The sequence below is a fragment of the Falco punctatus genome, assembly GCF_963210335.1.
Source record: "Falco punctatus genome assembly, chromosome: 2".
NCBI lineage: Eukaryota > Metazoa > Chordata > Aves > Falconiformes > Falconidae > Falco > Falco punctatus.
In genome coordinates this window covers 84,401,828-84,420,027 of record NC_137581.1, presented here as the reverse complement: position 1 = coordinate 84,420,027, position 18,200 = coordinate 84,401,828, and the positions used below count along the sequence as shown (strand labels likewise).

General features: G+C 36.1%; 1 protein-coding gene across 1 annotated transcript in view; it reads right to left on the bottom strand.

Moving 5' to 3' along the window:
- Positions 1 to 18,200, bottom strand: part of CFAP47 (cilia and flagella associated protein 47) — a 374,253-nt gene that overhangs the window by 33,730 nt on the left and 322,323 nt on the right. The window contains exons 61-62 of the mRNA XM_080377676.1: positions 3,985 to 4,156; positions 2,392 to 2,553 (exon numbers count right to left, since the gene is read on the bottom strand). Of these exons, the coding sequence (XP_080233802.1) occupies positions 2,392 to 2,553; positions 3,985 to 4,156 (334 nt within the window). The remainder of the gene's footprint in view (positions 1 to 2,391; positions 2,554 to 3,984; positions 4,157 to 18,200) is intronic.

Here is an 18,200-nt window from a genome sequence, read left to right as displayed (position 1 = left end):
AAACTTAAAAACTTCCATAAGCTAATAGATTGTAAGCATCATGATTCTTTCAGTTTTACTGTTTTAAAACTTCTCTGTCAGTACTACACAATTTATTTCCTGACTTCCTGCTGTATACAAATGACAGCATAAGTTTGCTACAACATTATGAAATTCTGAGAAAACAATGAAAAGTATGTAAAAATTATATTAACAGAGATTTCTGCAGGACTTCTAAAAAAGAGAGTAATAAAATACCGAAGAATGACACCATTATTTTATCTAGTGAAAGGGCAGAGCAGAGATGAATTCAAAACATGCTTACATAATAAAACAGGAATACTTTAAAAAGAATAGCACATTTAAAAATTTTTAAAACACAATGCAAAGGATTGTTTTTGCCTTGGTGTAAGTATAAATTACTCTGAAAAACAATCTATAGTAAAAACATAAAGGTTTTAATAATGAGCCTTTAATATCACAATACACCTTCCTTAACTCTGTATTTTGATTGTATATTGATCTTTCCCTTAGTCGAGGAGGATCATTTAAGAGATCACTTAAGAAAACTTGACACCCACAAAGCCATGGGCTTTGACAGGATGCACCCCTGAGTGCTGAGGGAGCTGGCAGACATTATTGCCAAACCGCTCTCCATCATCTTTGAAAAGTCAGGGAGGAGAGGAGAGGTGCCCAAAGACTGGAGGAAAGCCATTGTCACTCCAATCTTCAAAAAGACAAGAAGGAGGACCCAGGAAACCACAGGCTGGTCAGCCTCACCTCCATCCCTGGAAAGGTGATGGAACAGCTCATCCTGGAGGTCATCTTGAAGCATGTGAAGGAAAAGCAAATCATCAGGAACAATCAACATGGATTCACCTAGGGGAAATCATGCCTGACCAACCTGATAGCCTTCTATAATGGAATGACTGGCTGGGTAGATGACAGAAATAGTGGTAGATGTTGTCTGCTTTGACCTCGGCAAGGCTTTTCACACTGTTTTCTGTAACATCCTCATAAGTAAGCTCAAAAACTGTGGGTTAGATGAGTGGGCAGCGAGGTGGTTTGAGAACTGACTAAAGGCAGAGCTCAGAGGGCTGTGATTAATGGTGCAGAGTCTTGGTGGAAGCTTGGACCTAGTGGTGTTCCCCAGGGGTCACTGATGAGTCCAGTCCTGTTCAACTTATTTATCAATGACCTGGATGAAGGGACTCGGTGTACCCTCAGCAAGTTTGCTGATGATACCAGACTGGGAGAAGTAGCTGATACACCAGGAGGCTGTGCTGCCATTCAGTGAGACCTGGACAGGCTGGAGAGTTGGGCGGAGAGGAACCCAATGAAGTTCAGTAAAAGCAAGTGTGAGGTCCTGCACCTGGGGAGGGACAACCCCCCCATGCACCAGTACAGGCTGGGGGCTGACCTGCTGGATGGAAGGCAGCTCTGCAGAGAAGGACATGGCAGTTCGGGGGGACAGCAAGTTGCCCATGAGCCAGCAGTGTGCCCTGGTGGCCAAGGTGGCCAATGGGATCCTGGGGTGCATTAGGAGGATCACGGCCAGCAGGTCAAGGGAGATGATCCTGCCCCTCTGCTCTGCCCTGGTGAGGCCCCATCTGTAGTGCTGTGTCCAGTGCTGGGCTCCCCAGTTCAAGAGAGACAGGGAACTGCTGGAGAGGGTCCAGCAGAGAGGCCTACAAAGGTTATGAGGGGCCTGAGGCATCTCCCTCTGGTGGAAAGGCTGAGAGAGCTGGGCCTGATTAGCCTGCAGAAGAGAAGATTGAGAGGAGATCTTATCAATGTCTACAAATATCTTCAGGGTAAGTGTCAAAAGGAGGGACCAGGCTCTTTTCAGCTGGGCCCAGAGACAGGGGCAATGGGCACAAACAGCAACACAGGCAGTTCCTTCTGCATATGAGGAAGAACTTCCTTGTCTTGAGGGTGACAGAGCACTGGAACAGGCTGCCCAGAGAGGTTGTGGACTTTTCTTCCCTGGAGACATCAAAACTCACCTGTACGTGACTCTGTGAAGCCTACTCTAGATCAAGCTGCTTTAGCAGGGGGTTGGACTACATGATCTCCAGAGATCCCTGCCAACTGTGAGTATTCTGTGATTCTGTATCACACATTTTAACACACAAGCATTTTAGAGCAAAATTTTAAAGTCATAACATAAACATTTGGACGTATTTCAAAATTTTCTCTTGAGAGGCTATAGCCTACATATAGAATACTTCTGTTTTCTACAGTACACCATCAAAATCACATTTGTTACCTATACAATGCAGCACTTGAAATTAATGATGAAATAACTGCAGCTCACATATGTTTCTGTTGCCCAAATCTGTCCTATCTAATGTGTTTGAGTGTGAACTCTACCCTCAGAAAGCTGCATAAATACTTAATAAGTATTTTTACCTTGTCTGGCTTGTAAGCTTAAAGCCAACTATAGATTCCTTATTCAGGCCAACTGCTTCAATGTTGATGACATCATCCACCTCTGGCTCTGTAGCAATGAACAGCATGGGAAACTTCCAAACACCTCCTGTAGTGCACTGTACTACAAGAGTTGCTTCGTTCCTTAAAATTTCAGATAAAAAACATTCAATACATAGAACAACATTACAAAACATAAACTGAGTAAATTAATGTCCAAAATAAGCCTCAAGTGTGTAGAACTACAATACAGTAAAATGAAAATACAGATGGCTTTAAACTGGAATACATCCTTAATTTTGCATGGCATAGTATGCATCAGTTACACTTAGACTGGGATGAAGATTGCTGTAAATATTGTGATAGCTAAAGAACAAGAAAGGACATAATATGAAAGCAAAATGATTGGAGCAGCCATGAGATTTGATTCTTTTTCTGCTTACTCTCTGTTGAGGCAAACAAATTTAACTCAATTTGGTTTAGACTTTTTTTTTTTTTTACTTTGGTTCATGGCAGAATCTTGTCCACAACATGGTAGCAGTTCATATTAGAGGCAAATAGATCTGGTGAAGGTCTATGTACTTAGAAAAATTGCAGACTGATGTCTTCAGACCATCTAAGAGAGTTGGTGCTGTAGATTCTAAAGATAAGAAACCAATTAATTGCATTCATTGAATCCTCTGCATGAAGCCTGATAAGTCTCAAGTACAAAAAGATAAAAAACCAAACCAAAACAAAAAATAATAAATTAAAAAGGGACAGAGTAGAAATAAAGATAGCTTTGAAATTAACCTCCCTTCTGATACAATGACATTGCATGGTGTGGGTGGATGGTCTTTCCTAAAGGTTCCCTCCTGCACCCTAAAAATACCCCCGTTGCATGCAGCCCATGACACTAGGCAGTGACTGCTTTCTAATCTTCCTGGTAATGTTGAGCCTCTGAATTTTCCATGTGCCTGCATGATACTGAAGCTTCTTTCCAGCCTCCTCCCCACACACATTTGACTCCTTCAAGAGGAAGGTGCAACTTCCCACTCTCTAGACAGGATCTCACTTTCACAGTTTCTTTTTAAAGCTGTGGGATGTACTAATGTAAAACAAAGGAAATTCCTAATTTTTCACAGCTGTAAAAGAAGATAATATTTGTCTGTGAACTGTTGTTACCGGGGCACTAGAGACTAATTTCAAATTCCACCATCCCATCCATCTGAAGAATATGCACACATGCTCATCTACAGAAAGATTTTCAAGGCCATCTTGTCTGTATTCTTTCCGCAAATTTTGAATGTTCACTGGAAGTCTTTCAATACTCCAGTGTTTAGAAGTAAATTGATGGATGCACAGACTAAGGCAGTAACTCAACAGAACTATGTCACAAGCATTAAAAAGAAAAACTATCAGTTTTAATACCAGAGGTATCATACTGAGAAGCATCATGTGAGAAAATCTAAAATAATAGATCTCAGAGATGAAAACAACATGAGGAAAATGATGCAGGGAGGTGTTTATATAGCTAAGAGTGATCAGACAGGATTTTATTGCATGTTTTGTTGGTAATAAGGAACAGGAGCTTACCTCATTGGTTTGTTAGGTGCAAACACTATATTAAAGACCAGTGTTATGGTTCTGGATTCTGTATCCTGTTCTTTTTGAACCAGATGCATACCAACCAAAGATTCAAGCTGAGATTTAATTTCATTTGATTGATATTGCAATTCATATAGGAATTCCATTGCTGTACAGAAACCTAAATGACACAAGAGAAAGAGATCAGTCTCTGTGCACTCCAATATCACACAGCTGGCTGGATAGTAGTTGCAATTCTTTCATTTGTTACTAAAAATGACAAGGAAGTAAAACTACTAATTACCCAGAATTTGAGTGATTTCCTTCTGACTGCATAGCAAAATCTTCCAGTTTCATATGACAGGCTATATAGTTTCTGGCAAAATGGAAGCTGGAAAATTTACTTAGGAGTTGTTAACAGTAATAGCAGTATCGTTCTGGCTACCACTTCTACATTACAGAAAGACATTTCCAGTTCATCAGCCAAATGAAAATTGCAAGAATTTAATACTATTTTTGAGTAATGGCATTGGGACAATCTCAAAAAAACAAGTCATTAAGGACATCAGTGCCACTGATGGCTGACAGTCTGGGAAACAGAATACAGAAAAAGAGCAAAGATGTCACTAGCAGCCTCTTCTCTTATTCCCCGTAGCAGCTATGAAAAGGCCAAGTAGTAACGACATAAGAATAAAAGCTGTGTTTCTTGATTCAAGTGTCTTTTCCAGCTGTAACAAAGAAAACTGTGATATTCAGTATACAACAGTAATTTGTGCACAAAAGCACAAAACAGAACGTTTCTATGAGGAAAATAATCTCAAGCTGCTAATCTGTTTAAAAGTTTTACACATTTTATGGGGGAAAAGTATTTTAACACAACCACTAGATCTTATTATGACCACATATCCTAAGGCACATTTTGAATTTGCACAGCTAAGTACAATGCGTTGCACAGAACTCCTATGTATGCATCCTTGTATATATATGTTGGCTATAGAGGGCCAGTCATCTGCAGTTATTTCCCAAGACCTTCCAGCTTGGAGTTCTAACGTATAGACTACATATTTCTTCACGTAAAAAGTCCAAAAGATAATGCACTGTGAGACAGCTGAACAAAATCTTACTTTGGTTTTGCCAGTCTGTAATGCCACCCAAATTTAAGTGAGCACGGACACCTTCCTATGCTTGAAGTCCTTTTTCCTTTTCTGAAATGTACAAATTCTAACTTCATTGGCTAACAAGAAGCTTGAACTTCTGTTGCCAATATTTTTGTAACACACAAATTAACCCTAAAAAATGTAGCAGCTTATACTGTAACATTTCTGACTTTTTAAAGTGGATTCTTCACACAGATGTCTGATTGATTTATGCTAGATCAAAAAGTTACACAGAGGTAAGAAAAACAATACCAACAGACAGGATTATCGGTTATAGTAGATACACACTAAATACTGAATATATCGGATTTCCATGTATTTGTCTTTTTATTATAAATTTGCTTTATTACAATAAATATACTTTTTAATAATGAAATTAAGTATGAACATTTTTCCTACAGTTTATAAAATTCCTAGGATCATCCTACATTCTTCCATGCTTTGTTGTTTAAATATGTTTATGCCATGCATTCAGATTCCCATACAGCCCAAGGCTTCTAGTAGTCACCCTAGAGAAATGCCCAAACATGAAAATTAAGACAAAAAATTAACTTATTATGGGAGAGAAAAGATTACATCATTTGGAGCATTCCAGAATGAGAAAATTGCAACTGTTGAGCAGATGTTTCTTTCAGCAGTTATATCACACAATGCTACTCAGGAAAAACGTTTTCTATACTTCAGAAGAAAATGTTGTAAATTGCATTCTGCTTTTAGTATCCAAAGACATTTGATTTTGGTTTGACATATGTATATAGTACCTTTTAGTCAGAAGCAATTAAATATTTACAATTTTTTTGTGCTCCAGGCTGTTTTATAACCTATTCTACGCTCATATTAAGTATTTAGTTAAAATATTTTAATATTTACAACACCTAAGGAAAAATGATGCGTTTATAAGTCCCAATATTTGAAAGCCTTGTTATGCTGGTCCCTTAGCTGGTTTTGATCTACATTGCTGATCTAGTTTTGAACTGTTCAAAAAAGAAAAATGTAATTAGATTTTTATCACAGCTGCCCTGAAGACTACTATATTATTGTACTATGGGAAGCCTCTGTGAATATGTTAATATTTTATGCTAGACAATTCCAGAATGCACATGCTGCCTAAGCAAACTGGCAGATGTTAAAGGTAAAAAAAAAAAATAAATTAAAAAAAAAAAAATGTGTATCATGGCTAGAAATCTGTCCAAATTGTCAAATATTCAGTTTCCTTGTTTCCATTTAATTGAAATTTCTGGTTTCAATTAAAATGGTGAAATAAATAAGAATTAACATTTTCTTTATAGTGACACCAAATACAATATAGCAGACTGTTCAAATATGTCTTGACCCTTTAGCCCAGGTCTTTGTATGTTTTCATTCACTGGTTTTCTTTTTAAACATCAAAATAACATTTTACCTGTACTAAAATGTTATCTAATGTAAATTGTAAAATATGCATGCAGATATAAAGTATACCCCAAATAATCCACTGCTGTTCTTTAAGCAGAGAGCAGCAAGGAGAGTTTTAGCCACATCTTGACTCAACATTATTTCTCAGTCCAAACACCGGGAAGATACAAGCATGCTATTTATATACAGCTTGTTACATCTAGGGAATAGAAACTCCATTTACAAAAAATATTACTTTCTCATCATTCCTGAAGAATATTATGCAGTCATTTAGTTTGGAAAGGCCCCTTAAGACCATTGAGTACAACCATAAACCTAACATTGCCAAGTCCACCACTAAGCCATGTCCCTAAGCACCACAACTAGACATCTTTTCAATCCCTCCAGGGATGGCAACTCAACCGCTTCCCTGGGCAGCTTCTTCCAGTGCCTGACAACCCTTTCGGTGAAGACGTTTCCTCATATGCAATCCAAACCTCTCCTGGCACAACCCAAGGCCGTTCCATTTTGTCCTGCCACTTGCCACCTGGTAGAAGAGACCAACACGCACCTAGCCACAGCCTCCTCTCAGGTAGCTGCCATGGGCAGTACGATCTCCCCTCAGCCTTCCTCTCTCCAGTACTTTGTGTAAATAAAGACTTCTGAAAAATAGCACGCATTTAGGCAACATTTGTGTATGCAGAATTTCTGAAGCAGCGATGTTTAAAAACCAATAAGGTTTTTGAGCGATATAGTTCTATGTCTTGGCTGTCATTTATTTTCAAGTGCTAGTAAGGATACTTCTTAAAAAGCACTACAATTGAAGTGTGGAGGATTTGTCTGGGTTCTTTTTTTAAACAGCCCCTAAGAAGGTGAAAGGAAATAGACCACTATCTTCATTTATTTTCTGACTCATAAGAATGATAGCGTGGACACTTCCAGGGTTTTACACTCTGAGCATATATATTGGGCAAATGTGATTTTTTTTTTGACTGCTAGGATTTACTGTAAATCTAATTAATGGATTTCATACATCTAAAGATTAAAGATGTGTCTAACAGGTTCACAATAAAAACCTCAGGAATTTAAATAACTTTTTAGTTGAAAAGAACCTGTATTCCAGCTTCAAAAGAGTTAACTACAAAGACATCGATGGGTCTAATGTCCATGGAAGGTATGTGAAATGCCCACTGGGTATATCGGACCTGGAAGAGGGTTTCACACAGCCATTAGAGAAGCCTTTGTACCTTCCTCCTATTTTTGAAAAGTGAATACATGTTTGACTTCACTAATGACTGGCTCATTATACATTATGTTTTCTGATGATAAAAACCTAATGGACACCGGTCTACGAAGCTGCAGTCTCTTGTGGATACCTAGAGGAGATCTAGCTACCTGAGCTCCCTGCAAATAGTGCTTAACCTAGAGTGGGCTTGGTGACATAAAAACGGCAAGGGGGAGGAGCTCTCTAAAGGACTCCCCTTACTTTCACACTGTCTCAAATTTCCAATGAGACAGGTGGAAATTAAAGCTGTGATAGAAAAATATTCAGACTGCAAAACTGCTTGTCCTCATTACAGAGATTTTTTCTTGGATTGGTGCAATAAAACAGAGATGCAAGTGAATTCGCTCAATTGACCTTCATCACCTCCCATTCAGCAGGCTGAAATTTTACTTGCAGTCATTTAATAAAGGTCAGCACAATCACAGAATACAAACAAAATGAAAGCCCAGTCACTCATAAATTTGCAGCTTCACGCTTTTAAAAAACCAGATAAATTATAGTTTGATGCTGAATGTAATATACTGCACTCTCTCAATGATTTTTTTTTTTTTCTGGTTCTGCTAATTTTTCAATGTTTGCATCCATTGTGGCCCTGACACCTGACAAAGATTTCTTCCCCTCTGGATCTAATAGTCTCCAAAGTGGTAAATTAGGAACTACAAGACGAGACATTAACTACTAATTTCTACCAGACATCTGGCACCTAATTTTGACCTTCCAAATGTTGTGAAATCTCTTTCTTCATAGCCCCCATTCAGCTGTCATATGACACTTGTTCTTTTCCTGCTTCTTTGCTGTCTTCCAGGAGTCTTAACACACACTGCTAGAACTCAGCAGGCAGTGGGGAACGAACATTAAGTATGCAGATATGACTTGCCAGCAAAAGCAGCAGTAGACAGGATACATTACCATACAGTAGATTAAATTGCTTTAATCCAGCTTTCAAGTAAATATTCAAGTGAATAGCAAATATGTATAGCAAAAAAGAGTAAGAAAGGAAAAAAAAAACAAAAAACAAAAGGAAGCCTGGTGGTCAAGAACATCCTAACATTTAAGTAGCCAGTATCTTCTGGGCAGTAAGAAATTAACTTCATCTGAGAACTCGCTGTAAAAAGTCGTAACTCCAGGATAATAGCAGCAGAATAAACAAATTGCATAATAACCAAAAAAGAGCTGGCTGTAGTTAAATTCCTTTCACTAAATTTGTTCATACAGGTACAAAAGTTCTGCATGTGGAGCATTATAAATACCAGCAAAGGTAACATCATATACTTTATTAAATGCCAGACACCAAATTACCTTAAATGCAAAGAAATAAATGGATAAGAAAAGTGGTCTCCTTCTGTTGATGATATACTCTTTGATCCTCAATGCAATTCAAGAGAATTCTCAACATAGATAAGCATATACACCTTTATAACTCTTCCTCGCAAATTTATTTGTCTTTCCATATCCAATTAAGGCTTTTCACCCATATCTTCAAGGCTTTGAAAAATTCCACTCTTAGCCATATCTTTTTTTTACCCTGCATCCCACTGCCTATTCCCCTAGCAACCAACTTCAACACTTTTCTAAATTTTCTCTCACATTTGATTTTTCTGTTTCCTAATTTTCCTTTTTCAAAACACTCTTCAAATCAGAGTTCTACTTCTAAAGCAGGTTTCTACTGTAAAAAGAAGCAATAGAAAGCACTTCCCTCCCTCCCGCCCCCCCCCCCCCCCTTTTTTTTTTTTTAGGATGTCTTTGTTCAAAACACTGCATCATTAAATGAATGAAATGGAAGTTTGTGAATCCATGTATATGAAATAAACAGTGTGCATCTAGCATCTGCTGTTCTGCATGCATTTCTAAATTCTTCCTTGCAGCTTGTTTCCATATATTCTCCCTCTCTGAATCCATTTTGGACTAATTCCTTTTGTGTTATGCCTATCCACACTCCCCTCTTTGCACCCTATTTTGATATTTCTTGGCATAGTAAATAAATCAAAAGCCTCAGGAAAAGCAAAAGGATTTTCATCAGCCCAAAGGATCTCCCACATTGACTTCCTTTGATCTGGCATTCTACTTAGATTTGTACACGAATTATAAATTAATGCATTAAAAGAAATTATTCAAATGTATTTTTTCAATCATATTCTATTCTTTGTTTTCAGCAGTCTCTTTTATTTAGCATTGTCTTCATTCATCTGGCAATTCTAGCAAATAAAGAACACTTCTGTACCTGGACACAGGCAATGCCAAACCGGCTTCTCCATGAACTTATATTATGATGTAGTCTTAATTCACATAGACATTTATTTTTTCCATGGTTTCCCAGCTCATTTCCCTCACTTTGAATGTTGCCCACTGAAATCAGTAATAACTCAAGGAGTCTTTTAACCTAATCATTCAAACTGTATTGGTCCACACACATGCTAAATTGAAAACAGTATTATTTATAATTTCTTTTTTTTCCACTGTGTCCAATATGATGACGTCTGTGTACTTTATTCCTTACAGAAGTTACATTAATGACTAAAAGAAATTATGCTTGTCATTTGGAAGACCAAGTTCCAATGCAAGCACATTTCTTCAGATCCCTTTGGAGGAGCAGTGTGTTTACACCAAGATAACCAGTAGATCATGAAGCAATAGCAAGGTTCTTTTTTCCAGTCTTTTTATGTGTCAGCAGTATGGATGTTCTTTCCTCCCTCCCAGATGCTCTCTTACCCTCAGAAGTTTCCTAGGTTTTAGCCTTCTCTTTTATTGTTTGGCGATTTACTTGAAAAACATAACTTACAGGATGTTTCATGGTTTGGTTTGGTTTGGTTTTCTTTTAACTGCATCAGTGACTGTAATTGCCCATTTACTATAGGTGGTTAAGAGAATATCAGCAATTTTGCTCTACTTCCTTTATCACACTCTGTGTTCAAAGACTTTTCTAGGGCTTTTTATTGCACTGTATACACTGAGTCACTTTCCCTTTTCAAAATTCATTCTTAAAATCACTTCCTTTAGAAAACTATCTTACTTTTCGCCTTCCAACACTGCCAACATGTACTGTACGAAGAATACTTCCCTAAGGCAAAAAACACCCTTTTTCATATTTTGGAACATAACATTTCATTCATGGAACTTTATCACTTCCCAGTTAAATATCATTTTACTGCAGTAGGAATGTGACCTTCCAAGTGAGAAGAACATATAGATTTAGCTTATCCCCAGCTATTTCGGTTCCTTCACAGTTCCTTATTAAAGTTATATGCAAAATACAAATGTAATTTGTCCTACTGAATAAAAGCAATTATCCATTTAGAAATTCAATTTTCTTCATACTTACTTACAAACTATTCATGTTCAAGAATATAATCTTAAAATATTGTGGATCTAAGCATCACTTTGTAAATCAGCTGTGTGTCTATACAATGTATGGTGGTTTTTCTGAACTAATGGCAATAAAATAAATAAGCTTAAAATACCTGTTCCAAGAGTAAATGTTTTCTGACTACTTTTACTACTGTCTTGTAACTTGAGTATAAGATTAGAACCATTTTGCTTTTATAAAAATAGATTTTTCTAATTAAACTTTATCAGTCCAAAGATTTTTTGAGTGAGAAGGAACACCTTGGCTGATTGCTGCTAAAAACCCAAAAGTATCAAACTGCACTGAGATGTGATTCTTACTCAGCACGACCAGTTTCAGTTTTTCAACAAATCATAAAACATTACCATTTAAGATATTCCTATATCCAGTACCATTTATTTGCCCTTTGAAATTCTGTAGAGCTGACACCAGCAAACTTGAGTTCTTAATTCAAAAACTCTGAAACTCACAGTGCTTGAAATAACATAGCACATATGTAGCAAAGAGCTTAATGTTGATTTTAAAGGCACTTTCACATTTATCGAGTCTGCCAGCTACAGGATGCAGTACTTAGAGAAGCTGAAAAGACCTCACAATCTGATCTGTTGAGCTACTCCTCACTTGCTACTACATTGCAAGTTTGGTTTAGAAGATAAATAATAGTTTGTTTTAAAATGTTTTAACTTAATTAGCAGGTATTTCAGGCAGACACATTACTTAATAACAATGGAATATTTTCTCTTAACATACACAGTCCAGACTGATCAGTCTGATTGCCAGTTGAACACAATGAAAACTGCATCTTTTTTTCTGTGGGATTTCAGGAAGACGGATGCAGTATCAGAATGTTTGTATTGTACAGTTTGTATGGGGTAGGTTTATGGTTTTTTTAAACACATGAGAAGGACATATGCTAGCTCTTATGATCTGCAATATATCCATTGATTCATGGTCATCGTATGAAAAGGGGAGCTGAGGACCAGGAATTGGTCTGTTCTGGTTTTGGTTGTTCTTTCTTTTTTTAATAGTTGCATTTATTAGAAGTTTGGATGACAAAGATGTCATCTTAGGTTACGCTCTTTCCCAGCATCTTAATCTAAAACACCAAGCAAATATGCATGTGTGGCTATAGACAAAAGAACTTCAGCCTGATTATTTTCCCATACAAATGTATTTATATTTTTCATAAAAACACATTTTTGTGTTTTGAAAACATGGACCTACATACTGAAATCTTCCACTCAGTAGCTCTGCAAATTAAAAAATAACAATACACAACAAACTAAACATAAGTAAAAGGGGTAATATAATCCTGTAATCTCAAATGGAGTGATTATCTTTCTTTCCTTCTAACTTGAAAGGAGATATGGAAAAAAGAATTTCTTAGCAAGTATTCCTCATCTGTTCATCTGTACAAGTATTATAAAGAAAGAATTTGTCTTACATCACATCGTAACTTAAATTGTTTATGTTTCCTGAGATAATTCCATTATCTGTGCTTATGGTATAATCTTTGATTCAATGATAAAATAATTTTTCATTGAAAATTAAAAAAAATTATCTAAATTTATGCACATAGAACTCTCTACTGATGGAGGTAAATTGTTTCTGGTACTATCACTAGAATCTGTAAGCATGTTATTGATAGTTTTACACTATACTATGGTCTATTATAAAGGATGCATTTTATATCTTTTGACTTTTTTAATATTACAAAACAGACTGAGCCACACAGACTAGAACACAGGACCTAATCAGTAGGGTCACATTCATTTGCTTCCTTTTCCTTATCCAATGAATTGCATTCAGTTATACATAAGATGGAACATCTATAACACAGGGTAGTGAAAATTCCTCTACTGTGAGACAAATATAATCTCATGGGAGGTATCCACTTGTCTTATTTTTTTGATAAAAATTAAGTTTCAGAACTAATAAAAAATTGTGCAGTAAATTTCTGAGGTTTCACTGTCTTCCTGAGCTTGCTTGAAGTAAGAGTAATGGTTCAAGATTACAATTTCATTTAATGTTCTGTGGTAATTCTATGTAACTTCTAGCTACTTGTCTTAAAATCTCAATATCTAGCTACACCTTCAAAGTTTCAGATCAACGTGGTTTTAAACTGTCAAAACTACAGGCACGATGCAAATTTACAAAAACATGAAGTTGTATACGTTCCCCATAAAAGCTGGGGAAGTTTTGTTTTTTCCTTTTTGCTTCATGTTCTTTTTGGAGTTGTGAAATATTGGATAGATGAAGGAGATATAGAGTGGATAATTTCATTTTCTCTAAGAAAAACAACAATATGTGAACAGCGCAGCTTCAGAGACAGAAGACAAGGACAAAGAATCTTAGCACAAAAATTAAATAGGATGCAATACGCTTGAAATAGAAGAGCATTTGTGATATAGTTGTATGTGTGCATGTGTTTGTTACTACAGTGACTGTCAGATATATTATCTGAAGCAAATCTAGGTGTATAAACCTTCCACTTGCTTTGCTATGATTAGAACCATGCGCACACAGCTGAGACAGACAGGGAGAGCACTGGTCCATTGTTCTTCTGGAAAACCAACAGAGTTCACATTTTAAGGGCCTCTATTAGCTATGCTTTGTTGATGTCCCATAATTAATGAGAAAACAATGCAAAAAACCTAGTGCAAATTAACGCAGATAGATCATCGTAAGGTGCTATGATGTTGCAAAAGCACAACTAACATGCTGGAGAGCTATGCTGACTCTGGTTTTGATTTACAGAAGCTTTCCCAAAATACCTTTACAAAATAAGGGTGTAGTGGTGTCGTTACTATGGAAGTAATACTTATCACTCAACCAAAGTAATTACAGAAAACTATGTGGAAAAGAAATGGGAGAAATAGCAATCTGGCAATCACAATCATATAACAATTAAGAGTAATTCATGGAAACTTGCAGGAAATTATATTGCTTAGCCTTCCCTTAGTCACTAACTCAAAATACATTTCTAAGAGGTGATAGTGTGTTCTTGTTTCAGAGATACATTATGTGGGGATAGCCAATCAGTTCTTTTGGACTTCTCAGTTTTCCTGGACGTACATCATACTGAAAAGTAACATCAGGAATTCCTTGTTTTGTATTGCTTATTGGTTTTGCACTTTTGTGAAGCTGAATAAATAACTTAAGATTATTTTATAATTGCTCTGGTTCCCTGTAAGTGTTGAGTATTGTAACTGAGCAGGATTGTAGAAAGTAATTTTGATTTGCGTAATGCTGAAACTTATTCTTAAGGCTTGCAGATTTCAATGTTTTATAAAATGGGAAAGAAACAGAAATGAGTGACTCCTCTGTAAACAGAAATATAAGTAATTCCAAACCATACTAGCTCACAATTCACAAGCTTTTTTTCAGCAGTTGGCCTTATTGTTCAAGTTCCATTAAGAAATGGGAGTAGGAAGGGTTACTTATGAGAGAAAAATCTATGCTAAATTGTTTCTTTTTTTAATGGACCAAATGGTAACCCTGTATATCAACAAGTAAATAAAGTCCTATTTGAACTTCTTCATTAAAATGCCTGTGCATATTGCAGTTCAATAAAGAGAATAAACGACGTATCAAATCTCTCCCATGTTTGACTCATAAAGAAACAAACAGCCCGATGTAAACAAAAATTATGTAGCTGACAAAATAATCCATCTAGGCTTTCATTTTTACTCTGATGCCCTATTTGGCTTCTGCTGGTTCCCCGTTACCCAGCAGGAGCTGTCACCTTTAACAACAAGGTAATAATCTCTAACAGAGTGACCCAATTGCTGGTTCACCCCTTTGTCAACACTTTCATTTTGCCATAGCTCACAGCTTTCACAAAGTGTTAATCCAAAACAAATACTTTGTTGCTCTTTCTTCTACTTCTTGCAGATTAAAAAATTCACTTAACAATCTCATTTATACAGATATAACTCTCTCATCCTAAATTACCATTTCAAAAATAATGACATAATTATTCTGACAACAGAGACACAGCTTAAGTAAAACATCAGGCCATCTTCATCACTATCACTCTCTTCATATGGCTTTCAATATTAACCTGCTACACTTAATCAGCAATTAAATTAAAATCTCTGAATGAGAGACAAGTCTATATGAATATTTTGTCTCCTCCTATCCTGGCATTTTTATTTCTTATACTGCTAGGATTTCTTTGATCGTATCCAATTTTATTGGACTCATTTCTTGAAGGTGAGCTTCCTGATTCAGATCTATCATATCAAATCGGCATTTAGTGGAATCCATACCACTGGCTAACATAAAATCTTGCTGGGGGGTGGAAATAGCTTTTAACATGTGTTTGGACATGTTCTTCTTCCCCTGTTTCAAAGAACTACTGTAAAGAAAGCAAAGAAAATAGAGGCTTTTTGTATATTCTGATCTGATGAGTGTCAGGTGTTTTTCAATATAGCTATTTGCTATATTTATATTTATATTTGTATTTATAGCTATTTGCTATAAAATTTCATAGAATATGTATATTGGTTGATTTTGTAAATGGTGAAAGAAAGGGTACAGATACACTTTGCATAATGTACGCCAATAGCCAATGTTATGGATTAGCATATCTGGTAAATTTTATTTAACCACTAGCTGCAATTGAACTGGTCACGTGTTTAGTTAGAAGTCAGCATAGCTGTGAAACTTGCTTATAGCACACAGAACCCCCCATACCGGTGCTACCCTACAGAACCCGGACAGCAGCATTCCCCCCTGCCAAAGGCAGCTCATGAAACCTTCCCAGAAATAAGAACACAGGAGCGAGGGACTAAGACCAACTTTGGAGCTGTAAGAAGAGCTATGAATTAATAAAGATTAGGGAAGTTAATTATAAACACTCAGCCCTTACGGCTGGCTTATGTGATAAACTGAAGCAATTGAAAAGGATAGGTTACAAGGGACCATTACAAACGCAGAGACAGAACAGGCCTGGTTAGCGTATTTCCTCAACCAGAAGGTACTCTGGCTGTGTACTCTACATGCTGTCAACACAGTCAAGTTTGGTTGCGTAGAAATTTGTGAATTTCAGCCAAATATATAGAACTGATAATGTGTGAATGTCTATGTTTTTCTTAGAAAATCATGGAAAATTAAACACATTTGTATTTCCCATTGAATATTTAAAGTAAACTAAAAATGTTGTTTTGTTAGAATAAATAAATATAAAAACCCAATCTTCACACTTGTTTGGATGAATCATGTATCTTAAATTTCATTTACAGAAAAAAAGGTGTCTTTAGAGTTCTTTGTATGAAACCATATATAAAAAAAAGGTAAAAATATGCATTTAATACAATTGGTAATTATTTTTGTAAAAAGCCATATCAATTGCTAAATGTCTAAAAAATTAAGCTTTAATTATTTGATCTCCAGAACTTTGCTGACTTCTGAACAACAAACTATGTTACTTTAGCTAGACAATGTTTAGATTGTCCCCTCATAAGAAATTGTAATAATTTTCTGTTTCAAATGATATCCTGGACTGGATGAAATTGAATTCTTTACATAAAGAATATGCTTGAAGATTTTTCACTTCTCAAGAATTTTTACTTGTCCAAGTAATTTAAATACTGAAGCATAGTAGTAGCTGTTTATATCTGATCTGCCAGTAATTATCATCATTTATCTTTGGATGTAAAAACTTTTTACTGCACATCACACATACACTCTGATGAATCACTCTTTCAAAAGAGAAAAAATGAAAAACAGCTTGCCAGGCTGTTATCTTGGAGGTTTACACTTTTATTTATGTTATTACTGGTAGACTGCAGAAAGCTCAGATAGTACCATTAAATTTTATTCCCAACAGGCATCAAATTCATCTAGCAATAATGACATTATAATGTCATTGAAAATCATGGAAAGCACCAGAGTTATAAATGATCTTATTACCTATGGTGTAAAGCATTTCATTACCAGACTTCTTGCTTGAAAAGATGCAATGTCCCAAATCAATGTCTTGCAGTATGTGCAGAAGCCAGTGTTAATAAATACGAGATATTAGTTCTATGAATAAAACAAGCACTACACATCATGAATCTGCAGGTCTTTCAAAATGCTGCCTTAACTTGCTCAATGCAAGTCATGCTCATTTTTGTCAATTCACATGCCAACATGTTGGAGGGAAATAGCCCAGGTATGCTTAAGGTAGACAAGTCAATAAAGAGCTAAGCCTACTCTATAGTAAAAAAGAAGGTACCCTGTACTTTGATACACAGCTGTTTTCACAAGGCTGAATAAACTTATATAATAGTATAGTATTTATGGTTCTCTAAAGAGGCAAGAACATACACTGAGAACTTCACATTTGCTTATTTTATTAGATTGATCACTATCCCTTTGTAGTATGGGAATATAAACGAATAATATGCCCAGACAGCATTATCTTTGACAACATGTTATGTGCAAGTAACAAGATTAACTAAGTAATTACAAATATTAATGAATCAGTAAATATATGCTGTGCAAGTTCTCATTAACAGTGCAACTTCAGATCCCCTCCTGTTTTAAAACCATTCAAAGATAAAATCTTTTTAAAGAGCTGGACAGTGATTGCTGATGAGACCGCATTGGTCAGTGTGCAGGGCAGGGGCATGTTTGCATGAAAATCATCTTTATAGGAAGGTTGTAATTCATCTTGATTTACCTTTTATAGCTTTTTAGTTTTTCACAGTTTTTTGGCAGGAGAGTTTCTGTAACGTGGTATTCATTTAAAGCCATGTAGGACTGGACTCTAATTGGCAGAAATGAAACACAAAAGCTAAGTTTGCTGCCTCTCTGATTGCCTAATAGACTGCAATCATAGCAACCTCTGTAGACTCATTTTTTACCACCTTACAATGCATTACACTCTTATCAAAGTTGGAGTATGGGTGAAATGCCTTCATTACAGCTATGGTAAACACACGTTGCAGTGTCACATGCCACGTGTCATAATTTTTATATAATATTTTTCTTAAAAAATAAGAAGAATTTGAACCCCCCAAAAATGTAGATTGAGTTTCAAAGATGCAATAACTGATGAAAATAGAATGTAACGGTG